The sequence below is a fragment of the Myxocyprinus asiaticus genome, chromosome 28 (assembly GCF_019703515.2).
Source record: "Myxocyprinus asiaticus isolate MX2 ecotype Aquarium Trade chromosome 28, UBuf_Myxa_2, whole genome shotgun sequence".
Taxonomy (NCBI): Eukaryota; Metazoa; Chordata; class Actinopteri; order Cypriniformes; family Catostomidae; genus Myxocyprinus; species Myxocyprinus asiaticus.
Window position 1 is genome coordinate 42937914 of NC_059371.1, and position 16781 is coordinate 42954694.

The 16781-nt window shown below is 41.1% G+C and overlaps 1 protein-coding gene and 1 long non-coding RNA gene across 2 annotated transcripts in view; one reads left to right on the plus strand and one right to left on the minus strand.

Moving 5' to 3' along the window:
- The first annotated feature begins 1705 nt into the window (after positions 1 to 1705).
- LOC127418577 (zinc finger protein 721-like) overlaps positions 1706 to 16781 on the plus strand; it is a 620351-nt gene continuing 605275 nt past the window's right edge. Inside the window, exons 1-2 of the mRNA XM_051659200.1 lie at positions 1706 to 1840; positions 3628 to 4051. Coding sequence (XP_051515160.1) covers positions 1748 to 1840; positions 3628 to 4051 — 517 coding nt within the window. The 5' untranslated portion in view covers positions 1706 to 1747. The remainder of the gene's footprint in view (positions 1841 to 3627; positions 4052 to 16781) is intronic.
- The window catches only part of LOC127418652 (uncharacterized), a 70734-nt gene continuing 62438 nt past the window's right edge, over positions 8486 to 16781 (minus strand). The window contains exons 2-3 of the long non-coding RNA XR_007893519.1: positions 8785 to 8952; positions 8486 to 8616 (exon numbers count right to left, since the gene is read on the minus strand). This is a non-coding gene — a long non-coding RNA (uncharacterized LOC127418652). The remainder of the gene's footprint in view (positions 8617 to 8784; positions 8953 to 16781) is intronic.

A 16781-nucleotide genomic window follows, 5' to 3' on the forward strand; every position in this document is an offset into this window, starting at 1 on the left:
TTTTAAAGTCATTAAAACTCCAAAGAGATAAAAACAACATGCACAGAAAATATACATCAAAATAAATACAAATATAACAAATTACGTATCGAACTGAGCACTCAAACTTTCAGCTCTTCTTCTTTTTGTTGTTTTTTATTGGCGGTTCACATTCTTAGATTGTGCTTTATTTACTGTGAGTAATGGATCAGAGAATTTCCTACTATAAAAATTACATCAATGATGAAAAGAAATTCAAATTATATTAGTCTTTTTCTATGAGACAGCACAAAAAAGAAAGAAAAGATGACTGAAACAGGCAAATTGCTAGCAATGCAAACTTTAAAAATACATCTATCTTTTAAAACCAAAAATTATACAATTTTGGGCCTTTATCGCATTTTAAGCCTTTATTCGGAAAACTGCATTCAGCACCTTTACTATATTAAAGAACCAAAGAGGACCATTATATTTGTGCCTTCAACATCCGTGACCCCCAAAATGGTTTGGTCCGTCCCCCCAGTGTTCAAGACATGGTTATGGCCTTGAGTCTGAAAAAGTATTTTTGTATCTTACATCAGTTTTAGTGAACTTATTTACATTCAGCAGATCTGTTTGCCTATTAAGTATTTTAGAGGTACTGTAGATGACTCCCCTTGCAAAAATTGGGAGTTCATTGCAAATTTGCCGCAAATTCGCCACTGATCATTTTCACATGCAAATGAGCTTTGTGGCAATCTTGCGGCAAATTGTCCATTGTTGCCAAAGGTGTGCTGCAGGTTCACCACTACCGGTGAAGATCTGCAAACTTCTGGCAAACATTGCAGCGAATCACAAGCTCATTTGCATGTGGAAATAATGAGTGGCAAATTTGTGGCTAGTTTGCATCTTGTTTGACAGAACTAAAATGTTTTGTAAGGGTCCCTTGGGCTTTCAAGAAACAGGAAAAATTCCTGACTTTAAATAAATCATTACACGAGTAGGATGTTTGAGTTGAAGGGATGTGCATGCAGATTTCAGATATAAAATCGGTGATTAAATGAGCAATGTTTACTCGCTGAAATGAGGTGATTTCCTATTAAGTCAATGTTTGGATATAGCAATATGGCACCACAGTGGCTTCACTGTTATGACGTCATCAGCAATCCAGTTCTATATTATAAATGGACAATAACTATATTATAAATTGGACATACTGACTGCGGAATGTTGTTGTGATGACATCACAACCAGCTCAGTTTGCGGCCTTCCCACTTCAAAACTGGTTCTGGCGCCGGTGGCTGATTGTCTCAGAAGCGGAGGCAACTGAGGTTCATCACCCGGATTGAGGCGTGTAATTGTGCCACCATGAGGAATTAAAGAGCTTTGGGAATTGGGCATGTCAAATTGGGGAGAAAAGGGGATAGAATTGTATATTGAATCACTTGTTGACTTATTTTTGCATTATCATCTTTGTTTTATTATTAAATAACCGCTATAAATCTATTTTGCTGTAAAAGTAAAGGTATTGAAAATTGTAATCCTGCCCCTTTAAGAGTTAGCTTCCTTCGGGATGTTCAACCCCTCTCGCTCAGTCCGCTTTTCAACTATTTCAACGCATCAACACTCCAGTCCAGCAGGAGGCGGAAATTCACCAGAAGTGGCAGAAAACACAACAACAAGAAGAAGAAGAAGAAGAAGAAGACCTGAGATCCACTACACCATTTGAGAGTTAAAATCGGTACGTGTTTTGTGTGTTTTACATTGAGAGATCTAGATTTTTCTCTGCATGTTGTTTTTCTCTCTTTGGTGTTTTAATGACTTTAAAAGAAGCTCATTATCATCTGATGTAGTTTGTTGTGTTACTGGTCACATGCAAGAGGTGAGAAAAACAACAAAACAGTTAAGAACCAGTAGATTATTTACACTTTCTGTCTGTGACTAAACTCAAGCACTTTAAGTTAAGATTCTCGTGTTGGCATATATACATATATTTTCATTTTTGATATTAATTGAATCTGCCCATTTGATCATATTATTAAATAAAGTCCACTGGAAATGTCAGAGGTTTTTGCTCTTTAATGAGTTTTAATAACAGTATCATGCTTTCCTAACAGTGAGGAGCAATCTCACTGTAATGATAACCCTAAACTGTCATGTAAACATATACTTGTATTAAAGATTAATACCTGTAAAATTGTGTCTAACCATATATATATATAAACTGAACATTTGAACATGTAAATTTTTTTTTTGTTTTATTTAAAGAGGCCCTGTTATGCTTTTTGGGATTTTACCTTTCCTTTAGTGTGTAATATAGCTCTTTGTGCATGTAAAAGGTCCGCAGAGTTACAAAGTGCAAAAGGGAGTTATTCTCTCCCACATACAACACTGCTCAAGATCTACAAGAAACAGGCTTTTTGTAGTCCAGCCTTTTCTTGCGTAAAGTATCTACGTCACTATGGAATACATTTGCATAATGCCCGCCTACGGGCTACTTTGGCCCGCCCTCAAACAAACGTAGTTATAGCCGAGGCATTGATGAGTTGGGTTAGTGTTGTCGCCATGTCGAGAAGACGCTGTTTTCTTCACTGCGAAAGCAAAACCTCTTTGTTTGGACTTCCACTGAAGAATTGAAGAATCAGTGGTTAAAATTGATTTTTAGCACTATTCCTCAGCAGTACAACCACAACCAATGCTGGATTTTTAAGTCAGTTACCCCTGAAAGATGGCGCAGTTCCCACTTTGTTGGGACAATCTGGCGCTTCAGGATCACAACCTGTAAATATTCTGGATTATTTGTGGATTTATCTGCTACCCAGAGTTCAAATGAGGAGTTTTGTGTTGTAGCAACGGTGTACACCCAGTGCACAGCTGTAGGCCTCTGCTAACCCGATAGCTAATGTTATTGTGTTGAAATAGTTTTGCTATCCATGTTAGTCCACGGCTAACTTTCTCACTAACTGTGAGTAAGCCTCTGTTCTTCGTTCATATCTCGGGCGAAAAAGGTTCGGCTACACCCATTCCAGCAAAAGATGACTAATTTAGATGCACTACGTGTCTTTTACTTGAAGCTTTGTCAGGTTCACAATATCGACAGTGTACTTGTAAAAAAAAAGCGACAAAAGTAGAACTTACCACTGTGAAACGTCCTGCTCAAGTCGTGCTTGCGAAGGGGGTTCAGGTCGATCAGCTTGTTCTTCCAAACTTTCATTATCGGACTCAAACTGGTGCAGCAAAAACCGACGCCACTGTTACCATAGTTACAGTAGTGTTTACAGCTGCTCAGCAAGACTCGGGAGCTAAAACTCGGTTATGGTAAGGGGCGATACATTTCCAACACACGCTCTACGTGGTTGATCAATCACAAGAGACTAGGCCAGCTGACCAATCAGAGCAGACTGGGCTTTTCGGAAAGTTTTTTTTTTTAAAGAGACAGGAGGTAAATCAGAGCCTTTCAACCAGAGGATGAAGAGCGGGGAAAAGAAATGTACAGTATGAGAAAAATAATGTGTTTTTTGAACATTAAAGCATGTAAACCTATTCTAGTAGACCCCCCAAAATAAAATTAATTTGTTTAACAGATCTGTTCTTGTGTATAATCATATAATAATCTTTTAGAGTTTGATGAATGTCAGTCCATTATAATAATGATGTTTTTGTGTTCAGATGTTCATCATGAGAGAGCAGGTGGATGTGATTCACACTGGAGAACAGCAGATGCTGCAGACACCAGTGAAGATTGAAGTGAAGCAGGAGGAGATAAAAGAAGAAAACACAGCAGAGGAACAACAGAGTGATGAAGATGATGAACAGAAGATGCTGCAGAAACCAGTGAAGATTGAAGTGAAGCAGGAGGAGATACAAGAAGAAAACACAGCAGAGGAACAACAGAGTGATGAAGATGATGAACAGAAGATGCTGCAGACACCAGTGAAGATGTGTTCACTGAAGCTGCTGGACTACAGGAACATGATGAAGATGAGAGGAGAAACCACAGCAGAGGAACAACAGAGTGGCGATGATGGTGATGATGAAACCACAGCAGAGGAAAAACAGAGTGATGAAGATGATAATGATTTTATTCCTTCAGGTATGTTTTTGAGATGTTAGGTAGAATGTAAGTTTCAGACAGAATTTACTTTAATTGTTGACCCCTCTCCAAACATAGCTCTTATGGTTGTGACCATAAAGCTCTATTTTGGTCTCGTCACCCCAAATTACAGTGTGCCAGAAGCTGTGAGGCGTGTCAAGGTGTTGTCGGGCATATTGTAACCGGGCTTTTTTGTGGCATTGGCTTCTTTCTGGAAAATCGACCATGCAGCTCATTTTTGTTCAAGTATCGTCGTATTGTGCTCCTTGAAACAACCACACCGTCTTTTTCCCGAGCAGCCTGTATTTCTCCTGAGGTTACCTGTGGGTTTTTCTTTGTATCCTGAACAATTCTTTTGGCAGTTGTGGTTGAAATCTCTCTTGGTCTACCTGACCTTGGCTTGGTATCAAGAGATCCCTGAATTTTCCACTTCTTAATAGTGATTGAACAGTACTGACTGGCATTTTCATGGCTTTGGATATCTTTTTATATCCTTTTCCATCTTTAAAAAGTTCCATTACCTTGTTACGCAGGTCTTTTGACAGTTCTTTTCTGCTCCCCATGGCTCAGTATCTAGCCTGCTCAGTGCATCCACGAGAGAGCTAACAAACTCATTGACTATTTATACATAGACACTAATTGCAATTTAAAAAGCCACAGGTGTGTGAAATTAACCTTTAATTGCCATTTAAACCTGTGTGTGTCACCTTGTGTGTCTGTAACAAGGCCAAACATTCAAGGGTGTGTAAACTTTTGATCAGGGCCATTTGGGTGATTTCTGTTATCATTATGATTTAAAAAGGAGCCAAACAACTATGTGATAATAAATGGCTTCATATGATCACTATCCTTAAATAAAAGACAGTTTTTTCGCAATTTCTGCCAGGGTATGCAAACTTTTGAGCACAGCTGTATATATATATATATGTGTGTGTGTGTGTGTGTATATAAATATAGGATAAAGCAGGGACTCATGAACAATTATTACACAGTCACTGATCATCGAGAAATCAACACACCATATTAAGAATCAGTGGAATGTAAACGTCTGCACAGGATCATGTGTGTAAATTCACTTACTATTTTGTCTTTTGGAATGTATGTGAGTATCTGGTATGTCAAATAGCTTCTTCAGGGCAATGCTAAATAAAAACAAAATGCAATTTTTCTGATCCCTAATTTTTTTAGGGCATTTTCAGATCTTAACTCATTTGGTTTGTTCCGAAACAGGAGCTAAAATTGTCACAATGTTGCATTTTCTTCTTGGTTCGGTTCGCTTTCACAAGGCAACATTTCAAAACAGATCAAAACTGTGTCAATAAAAGTAACATGTAAGCAAACTGTCCCCTTATTGGTCAGAATGTTTGTGCACTGTTCCGGGATTTAGCGCATCCATTGATATACCGGTTAAAATGTTATACCTGTAAAAATGTCAACTGTAACACATTTTCAAGTGTTGTTTATGTCAAGCTTATGCAAAACGTCATCACATTTCATTGTGCAGAATGCACGTTCCAGTCAGAGGAAATACAGTTTATCCTACACAGGAATGAAATGCGATGTAAAATTTGTGGCATGGTTATTGTTATCCATCATTAGTTGCTTTTGCATTACTTCTGCATTGAAAGCAGAGAGAAGCCACGTAATTATTATAATTTTTTAGTATCTGTGTTCTGCCACAATCTGAGAGAAACTCTCATACTAAAATTACCTCAGGAATCATAAAACATTTACTGTTTTAAACATGCAACTATCTAGGGTATTTATGGGTTTTAATGATGAATTACAGTGAGGTGCTAACCTACAAATGTCTTCTCCAAAGATCCATCAGGTATGTTCATGGTTTTTATGGGAATATTGTTTGGTTCGTTGGTCAGTTGGATTGGATTGCATTCTCACCACAAGTGAACCGCTCGAGTTCATTTGCAGTCGGTCCACTGATTGTTTTGGTGCAGATCCGAGTGCGATTGCAATGTTCATATATGCCTAAATGAACCGAACCAAGTTAGAAAACGCACCAGGTTCCGAAACAAAGGCTCCAAACGAGCGAGGTGTGAAAACGCCCTTAAACTATAATGCATTTCCTCTCCCCATAATTTCAGTGTCACACAACTTAGATTAGATCCCTAAATGTTCATTGAACACTATAGAGTAGGTGGTGGTATATGCTGCGTCATCTGTCAGTAAGTGACACAGCAGTGAAGTAGAGCAGTGGTTCCCAAACTTTTTACAGTGGCGTACCCCTCCAAACATTCAACATCCTATCGCGTACCCCCTAATGCATAGATAACATTCACACAAGGTATTTTGAAAATATGTATATTTAACACAATTATCTTTGTAAAACAACTCCCTTATATTAAACATGTTATATTAATCATATACATATTGAATAAATGACTTACCAGTTGAGATGGGTATGCTAAATATGATATAATTGCATAACATGAAAACTCCCCCCTCATTGTGTCATGGTATGAAAGAATATCGTTCGGTTCTGTGCCTGGAATTGTGCATCTTTGCAGGTATGGCATTGCCAGCCGACTTTGAGCATTGTGGGTAAGTATCTGTGCAATTGCGCGGCCAGCTCAAGGTGCTTTTATATGTCAAATTTGACACTGTTAGCAAGGTTGAGCTCATTTGCTGAAAAAAACATAATGCAACAATGTAAAAACAGGGCTCTAGCGTGCAAGCAAATGTGAGTGAAAATTACTGCATGTGAATGTGGAAAATTATTTGGCCACACCAGATGTCTGACACCTGTCATCAAAGCTTATGAACTTGTGCAATCAGAATCAAAACTCCCTGTGCATCTAACCTTAAATACAAATTATGTTTTAAACAAAAAAAGACAAACTAAAATTGTAGACGACTGAAGTGTGCGAGTCTGGTAAAACAGTGAAGGATCAATTTTACTTGCTATCACTAAACTACATCACCTAGCGGTGTGCTGGGCTGGCGAAAAAATATATTTGTGTGACGCATGATGCATGAGTAGATGCATTTTTTTTTACCGCAGAAGATATATGAATTGGGTTTGAATGTTATTTTAGACTAATCAAATTAAAAGAATGGTAAATCTGAGAACTTTACTTTGGTACCCCAATTGCCACCTCACATACCCCCAGGGGTATGCATACACTAGTTTGGGAAACACTGTAGTAGAGGAATATAGCTGATACAATGTGTCTGATCAGAAAGAAGTTATTTCCACATTCTAGTGGTTGGGAGCAGAGGTATTCAAGCCTTAATATACGTTTTTAATACGAGTTAAAAAGTAATGGAGATCTATTGAAAGTTGCATTTTTAAACTTTGAAGTGTTGCTAAAAATATGACTCTTCATGTGCTCCCTAGACATTTACATTTAGAGAATATGTTGGCATATTGTGTTCTCTTCAATTTTTTCCTACATTTTCTGTAGTTGGTTTTAAAAAAGTCTTAAATTTAGCTTTATAAAACCGGAAGGAACCCTGTATAAATATAAACCTTTTGCACAGCAAAAATCACAAATATTACATTTACATTTATGCATTTGGCAGACGCTTTTATACAAAGCGAATTACAGTGCCCTGATTACAGGGACAATCCCCCTGGAGCAACCTGGAGTTAGGTGCCTTACTCAAGGACACAATGGTGGTGGCTGTGGGGATTGAACCAGCAAATTTCTGATTATCATAAATATATACTGGACATTTGTCGTGTTCTGTAGTTAAAGGGTTAAAAAATGTTTTACATGTGTCCCTCTTGAATTGATTTTTGTCAACTTATTGTGTTTATTGTAGAGCTGATGGAAGTGAGAGAAGAACGTGAAGAGCTGAAGGAAGTGGAGGAGGAACAGCATGATTTCATAACTGGAGAAAAATCTTTAAGTGGCTCAAAGACAGAAGACAATTTCTCACCTAAAAAGCCTCGAAGAACAGCCAAGAAAGCTTTCACCTGCTCTCAGTGTGGAAATTGTTTCACATGTAAAAGCAATCTTAATATACACATGAGAGTTCATACTGGAGAGAAACCTTACATGTGCCATCAGTGTGGGAAGAGTTTTGCATATGTAAATGATTTCAAGAATCATCTCCGCTGTCACTCTGGAGAAAAGTCATTTGAATGTGATAAGTGTGGTAAAACATTTGTTCTGGCACAGTACCTAAAACAACATCTGAAAACTCACACAGATGAGAAGCCTTACAAGTGTTCCTTTTGTGGAAAGAGCTTTACACACGTGTCCTATTTTAAACAGCACCAGAAAATACATACCGGTGTGGCGGCCCATATGTGCTTTGAATGTGGTAAGACCTTTACTATAGCCAGCAGCTTGAAACGGCACCAAATAATTCATACTGGAGAAAAACCTTACAAGTGCTCACACTGTGAAAAGAGTTTCACTCAGTCAGAACACCTGAAATCACACAAGAGAATTCATACTGGAGAGCAACCTTACAAGTGCTCACACTGTGGAAAGAGTTTCACTCAGTCAGTAAACCTGAAAACACATGAGAGAATTCATACTGGAGAGAAACCATACAAGTGCTCACACTGTGAAAAGAGTTTCACTCAGTCAGAACACCTGAAAACACATGAGAGATTTCATACTGGAGAAAAACCTTATAAGTGCTCACACTGTGAAAAGAGTTTCACTTGGTCAGAAACACTGAAAACGCACGAGAGAATTCATACTGGAGAGAAACCATACAAGTGCTCACACTGTGGAAAGAGTTTTACTCTGTCAGAACACCTGAAAAAACACGAGAGATTTCATACTGGAGGGAAACCTTACAAGTGCTCACACTGTGGAAAGAGTTTCACTCAGTCAGAACACCTGAAAAAACACGAGAGATTTCATACTGGAGAAAAACCTTACAAGTGCTCACACTGTGGAAAGAGTTTCACTCAGTCAGAAACACTGAAAACACATGAGAGAACTCATACTGGAGAGAAACCATACAAGTGCTCACACTGTGAAAAGAGTTTCACTCAGTCAGTAAACCTGAAAACACATGAGAGAATTCATACTGGAGAAAAACCATACAGGTGCTCACACTGTGAAAAGAGTTTCACTCAGTCAGAAAGCCTGAAAAGACACAAGAGAATTCATACTGGAGTGAAACCTTACAAGTGCTCACACTGTGGAAAGAGTTTCACTCGGTCAGAACACCTGAAAACACACAAGAGAATTCATACAGGAGAGACGCCTTACCACTCAGGGTCTGAAATTAATTTCTGAAAATGGGGAGGGAGTTCCCCCCTTAAGGCCTTGATATACTTCCTACGAAATGAAAGAATGGGTGTGACATCATTTAAAAAAAAATTGGCCAAAAAGAAGGTGTTTTTGCATTTGTTGCAGTGGTTCGTAACAGCTCGCTGGGGTGAACTTTTAGGAAAACATTTTAACGGCTGCTAAACACCTTCTTACTGCCATTGGTCCACGTCGTCGGTAGGTTTGACACGGAGCTCCAGCTACCTTGAGGCCGATGGGTAATTTTGTTTAGGTTGTTCAGTGAGTTCAGTCAACATGAACGCATTGATGTGCAGAGTTATTAACAAGCTGGTGCAAATGTACCTACATCTTTACGACCGTTCGTTTGGAGACATTTTCCGAGACCAAGTCACTTTTCTCAATTCCTGAATAGGTCAGATAGAACCAGGGTCAGAAATCAACTTTTCATTTAAGGGGCAATATTTCATTTCCTTTGGGATTTTTTACCTTTACAAGGGCAATTTTTTATATTCTAACTTTATAAAATGACGTGTCATCCTTTTATGTTATAATTTAAACAATTATTTCAATTTGAAAAGTGGTATGTTTCAATAATTACAAAATTGTATGATCTGTACATTGCATATGTGCATTGTTACTGAAACTTTTTTTCCTCATTCACATATTTCCAAATATTTTGGCTAACAAATTAACATAGCCTACAAAACTAATGCACCGACAAAGAGGAGGAGGTGAATGCATTTCTCCAGATTTGGAATGAGGAGCTAAAAAAACGTAGCAACTCTTTTATTAAGAATGTTCAAAGTGGGCTCACATTGACTGATTCAATCACAATGGAGATTCATTTGTTTATAGAATACTTGAGATGTAATGAAATGTCAAATGTGATTGAAATAAACAAGAAATTATGCACCCTCTTCTGAAGTATTATCTTAATTTGTTACTCAAAAAAGCATCTTGCTGTCTCAAAAGTAATTGCCTAAGTTGTCAAAATGTGCTATATAACTATAATTTTGCCTATAACTATTGCCCTGGTATCTACACTATCAATACAACCCACTGGAGGCCTTTTAGCCCAAGTAAGGAAGCTTTTTACCCCAGGTGTGGGGTAATTTTGGTTATGAAGTCCACTCCTAGGTGTGACCAGGGATGATGGGGTATGGGCAGTGGAAGGAGTTTGCCAGCTGGAAGGTGATGAGGAGGCTTCGACATGGCACACTCAGGGCAGGCTTGGACGAAGTGTTGGACTTCCTGGGACATATGAGGCCACCAGTAGCGATAGTGGAGGAGCTAGAGGGTCTGATTGATGCTGGGGTGACCAGTGCGAGGTAAGTGGAGAGATGTGGGTACGTAAGTGCATCCCTCCGGACACCCCGGCAGAGCAGGTTTGGTGGAGGGAGCTTCAGCAATTTGCCTGTCCAGGGTCCACTGGATGGGTTTGATGATGAGGGATGGAGGAAGGATGGGTTCTGGAGTGGTGATAGTAGCGTCACGAGAATGAAGCTGGAAAAGGGCATCCGCCTTGATGTTTTTGAATCCTGGACTATAGGTGATGGTAAAATTAAAGCGTGTGAAGAATAAGGTCCATCTGGCCTGATGAGGGTTCAGCCGTCTTACCTCCCGGAGGTATTCAAGGTTGCGGTGGATGATAATTACTTGGAATGGATGATGGGAACACTCAAGCCAGTGGCGCCACTCCTCCAGGGCCAGTTTGATGGCGAGAAACTCCCAGTTGCCAATGTCATAATTCTGCTCTGCCGGGTATAGTTTTCTGGAAAAGAAGGCACATGGGTGAAGCTTAGGAGGATTCTCCTGCTGCTGAGAAAGGATGCTTCCGATGCCGGTGGTGGAGGCGTCCACTTCGACTATGAAAGATCATTCATGGTCAGGATGTTGGAGGACTGGAGCAGTTGTAAAATACTCTTCGAGTAGCTGGAAAGAGCGACAGGCTTGGGGGGGACCAGGACAGAGATTTGGGTTTGGCACAAAGGAAGAAATTGAGAGGTGCAGCGATGGTACTGTAGTTCCTGATAAATCTGCGGTAAAGTTTGCAAATCTGAGGAAGCGTTGTAAGTCTTTCATTGTTGTAGTTTGTGGTCATGTCTATACTGCTTGGATCTTCCCTGGGTCCATTTGCACACCCTCGGGACCGATGTAATATGCCAGGAACTGGACAGGGGGCTGATGGAATGTGCACTTCTCTGCCTTGAGGAACAACTGATGTTCACAGAGCTTTTCCAGGACCAGAGTGACGTGTTGGATATGTTCAGATAGGGTTCAGGAGAAGATGAGGATGTTGTCAATGTAAACGAGGACAAATCGATGAGGTATTCCCAGAAGATCTCATTCATGAACCTTTGGAATACGGAGGGAGTGTTGGCCAGTCCATAGGGGATCACCCGGTATTCGTTGTTGCCAGTAGGTGTTATAAAGGCGGTCTACCATTCGTCTCCCGTATTTGGATTAGGTTGTAAGCACTGCGCAGGTGGAGTTTGGTGAACACTGTTGCACCCCGTAGAGTTTCCAGGGTGCATTGGACCAAGGACGGGTGTTCTGATCTTAACAGTGACCTCATTCAGAGCACAATAGTCTATGCAGGGCCGCAAAACTCTGTCCTTCTTGGTCACAAAAAAAAAAACTTGAAGCGGCAGGGGATGTCGAGGGACGGATGTATCCATGTTTGAATGCCTCCTCCATATACTCCTCCATGTTGTTCTTTTCAGGAAATGAGAGGGGATAGATGTGGCCTCGTGGAAACGGAGCTCCCGGCAGCAGGTCCGGCTCTTTGAGGGCTGAAGACATCTCGGTAGTTCAGATAGACTGGAGGGATATTAAGTTTGTGATCACTCAGGAGGCTTTCTATGGAGGTGGTGAAGATAGATGCAGGATGTGGTGGATCTGAGTGGGTAGTGGCACCAGAGACTTGTCAAGGAAGAGCCAGGCATTTCCAGAAGCAGGACTCACCCCAGGACAGGACCTCTCCAGATGCCCAGGACATTACGGGAGAACGTTTCACCAACCATGGCCTACCGAGGATTACATCTGGAGTTGATCCATCCAACACCAGAAAAGAGATGATCATAATGGCTGAAGCCAATGTGGAGGGTTACTGGGGCAGTTTGGTGAATGATGAGACTTTTACCCAACTACTGTTGGCCCACTAGTGAGTGGATTGGGAATGTGGCGGGGCGAGTGATCGTGCAGAGATGGAGTTGACAGTAGAGCGCCCTTGAGATGAAGTTCCCTGCAGAGCCTGAGTCGCTGAGGGCATTAACTATGAGGGAAACAGAGGCAGAAGATATCGTCACAGTGGTGCTCAGTGGCAAGTTGATGAGTGGGGAACGGGTTATGGAGCTCACCGTTAAACATGTTGGACAGACTGGACACTCGGGGATAGCATGACCTGCAGCTCCACAGTACAGGCAAAGATGGAGTTGAATGCGGCATTGGCGTTCAGAGGGAATTAAACTGAACGAGTCGATCTGCATGGGTTCCTCTGAGGATTCAGGATGGTGGTTCTGATGGACAGTGGACAATGGCAAGAAAGGACAATTAATATTTTCTGACAGGCAGGATTTCATATGATTGGCTACTCTTATGGAAAGTTGAATAAATCATTGTGGCATCATACGGTGAGAGTTGCAGCCTTAAAGAGGGTTCGAGTCTCAGACAATAATTGGTAAGGAGGGCCGGTTCATTGCACCGACTAGCTGCCACTAAGATTCTGAACTGCATGGCATAATCGGATATCGACCACTTACCGATGGCAATGGAACTGTTTGTTGACACTGGAATCTCCAACGGTGTGACCGAAGACCTCTTTGAAATGCGTGATGAATGCTTCAAGGGACTGAGTGACAGATCCATCCTGCTCCCGTAAGGTTGTGGCCCATTGCAAAGCTCGCCCGGTGAGGAGGGAGATGATAAATACTATTTTAGCTCTCTCAGTAGGGATCTGTAGGACTGCATCTTCATCGTATGTGAGTACTGGAGTAGAAAGCCATTGCATTCCTCCGTTGAACCAGAGTAGGTCGCTGGAGAGACCAAGGGACAGGCTGAACTCACAGAGGAAGAGGCAGAGGAAGTGGCAGTAGGAAGCGGTGCGACGGATGAAGGCTGTGCACCGGCAAACTCTTGTGGGTTAGCAGTATGGGAGATTGAAGTGGATGCAGATGAAGTTGTGGAGAGGGCTCGACAAAACCGATTAACCAGCGTTTCTATGTTGTCGGAGATGAGATGAAAGTCTGCTCTCGCTGGGTCCATGATAGCAGTCTAGTCTTCTGGCAGGAAGGCAACACACGCAGATGGACAGTGAACCCAGATGCAGGAACTTTATTGAAATAGAGGCAAGTAAACAGGTGAGTAGAGTAGTAAATGAACTTAACTGGCACAGAGTAATGAAGATGGTTGTAGACACGTTGATGAAAGATTCATGGGTGGTGAGAGCAAGAGGATAGTATAATGCTACTTTAGAAGAACAGTGAGGTCTGAGAGATCCTAATGGAGACTAGACAGTGGAGGCATGACAGTCTCACTGTAACCTCCATTTTTGCTTTTTTTAAAGGAGGGAAGAGTCAGAATAAATTTGTGATAATCAACATTATGCCACAAATGCTGTCGATTGAACTTAACTTGCATTGAACCCGGAATATTCCTTTAATAATAAGTGCATTCAGAATTAGGTTATAAATGTATGAATATGTACTACATCAGGGTCCTCTCCTGCAAGAGAAAAAAAGTGTCTGTCTTATGGAGTAGTAATTCTCATTACTTTCCGGTTTTGACCCACTCAAGCTATCCAGCACTTCCAAAACTGCTTTAGCCCCATCTAATAAAAAAGTCTTCTGTGGAGTTTCTCCCTTTTTTAGATGCAATTTTTGGACAAAAAACAAACAAAAAGCTCACTCCAGAGAAAAGCACACAGTCCTGGACCTAGGAAGGAGCTGTCAGCGAGCCAACAGGGTGAACAATCCAAATGGGTGTAGTAAACAACAGGTCCAGAAGCAGGCAAGAGTAGATAACCAATCGACAGGCTTTGGAAAATCGATCGACTGCCACCAGAACACAAGTGTAACCATTGGAGGGTGGTAAATCGGTTATGAAGTCCACTCAGAAGTCCAACCAGTTGGAGAAGGTGTGCAGTGTTTGTAAACCTCACTCCTCTGGCCTCAAGAGGTGCACTAGCGACTGATGCTAGAGGCTGTAACCTTTAGCCTCCTCGTTAGTGCATCCACCTCCCATGCCAGAGAATCTGGTTCGAGTCCTGTTCGGAGCAGGTCGAGCAGGACCGGTTACAAAGGCAGCCAAAAACCAAGTGGCAGAGATCAAGAGTGAGTTGCTGGAGGGACAGGCTGAGGTCATTATCCAGGAAGGCAATGAGAGTTAGGCGAGCAGGACCAAAGGGACTGAGGCAGGAGATGAACCATGGTAGAGTCAGGCAAAGAACAGAATCCGTCAAACTAGACAAGGCAGGCAGAAAGACAGACAATGATCAAAATAGCAAAAACTGTCAGGACTGACTAAGCAGACAGCACAAGACAGCATCTGGCACGAGGCTGCAAACACTAAATCTGGCATGAGACAGCAGAGGGGTAATAATTAGGAAGCAAACTAATCAAGGGAAAGTGGAACAGATTACAAGCAGCCGCAATGATAAGGGCTAAGCAAATCAGCAGGAAGATTGTGGTAGCAAATGTGATCTCAGTGATTTGGAGCGTGGCATGATTGTTGGTGCCAGTTGGGCATTTTTTATTATTTCTGTAACTGCTGATCTTCTGGGATTTTCAGGCACAACAGTCTCTAGAATTTACTCTAGAAAAAAACATCCAGTGAGTGGCAGTTCTGTGGATGGAAATGCCTTGCTGATGAGAGAGTTCAACAGAGAATGGCTAGACTGGTTAGAACTGACATAGTCTTCAGTAACTCAGATAATCGCTCTGTACAATTGTAGTGAGAAGAATATCAACTCAGAATGCTATTCTGAGATGCGGATTGGCGCTGTTTTGGTGGCACGAGGGGGACCTACACAATATTAGGCAGGTGGTTTTAATGTTGTGGCACACATGGTGTGTGTGTGTGTGTGTGTGTGTGTGTGTGTGTGTGTGTGTGTGTATATATATATATATATATATATATATATATATATATATAATTTTTTTGTATTTTTTTTTAAATTGTTTTTAAAAAATTGCCTTAATCTTTCTTTACTGTTACCGGATGGCCTGACACAGAGACTACAAGAGTGCAAATTGAATGAAATCCCAGATTCAGTTTATTGTGCTACTCCAATCCCAATCAATAATCATCAGAAGAAAAGAAGTGGGACACAATATGGGACTTTTAATTATAAAGAAGCCCAAAATACACATGGGACTCTTTATTTTTAAATGTTTGCTGTGAGCAGGGCCATATCTAGGCATAGGTGAACTAGGCGGTCACCTATGGTGCCACCTGCTAGGGGGGGCGCTAAAGAGGAGGCTGCCGCGCACTCCCTACCCCCAACAGGGGAGCCAATAGGGATCTTGCCTAGGGTCCCAGAATTGTCAGAAACAGCCTTCAGTGAGCTCACAGCCAGGGCCAATTTGCTGAGAAAGTGAATCTGATTCGAAGTGCTAACCTGAGCTCCTGAGTGTAAACCCTCAGTTCTTTTTGGTTGATTCATGAAAAAGACCCGAGGTGCATCCCAAATGCACACTTCTGCACTATTTTACCTTATTTAGAAGTGTAAATAGTGCGAGTAGTATGAATTTCACCATATCTCGGCCTTCCTCATGCTCAGGAATTCCAACAATTTGGACGTTGTTTCGTCAATTATGATTCTCCAAATCCTCCAGTTTTTCCCAAATGCGTTCCAAATCTACTTTGACACCAGATAATCGATCTGTTTCTTGACATCCGACAATCTTGTAACCAACTCAGAGAATTTCGTCTACATCGCTGTAATCGATTGACGTATCACAGCAAGATCCTCCAAGTCTGCAACGACCTTCGTCAGCATTGCCGACACTCTCAACAATTTACGCTGAATTTCTTTCAGTTTACCGTCCAAATCGAGTCCGGGGCTTTCAGCCTGTTTCTCAGGGGAATCAGCTTGAGCACGTAAGTGTCTTTTAATGTCTCCAGATCACGAGAATTTTGAGTTTTTTGACATATTGTCTTCCTAGAACAGTTAAGAATCAGGGTGTATCGAATCTCACTGGTTTATGACACAAATAGTAATAAAACTAGCAAAGTGTGCAGAGCTCGTCGTTCACATGTCCGCTCCTCGCATGGCGTCACGTGACTCCCCAATACCTTATCCTTGAGTAATCATGCTAAATTGCTAATTTGGTAGTAGAAAATCACTTGCCATTATATCAAACACAGTTGAAAGCTATTTGCTACATTAAATGAAGTGTAACATTGTCTTTGTGTTTGTTTTTGAGTTGCCACAGTATGCAACAGACTGGCATGTCTTAAGGTCAATATTAGGTCAAAAATGGCAAAAAAGAAACAGCTTTCTCTAGAAACTCGTC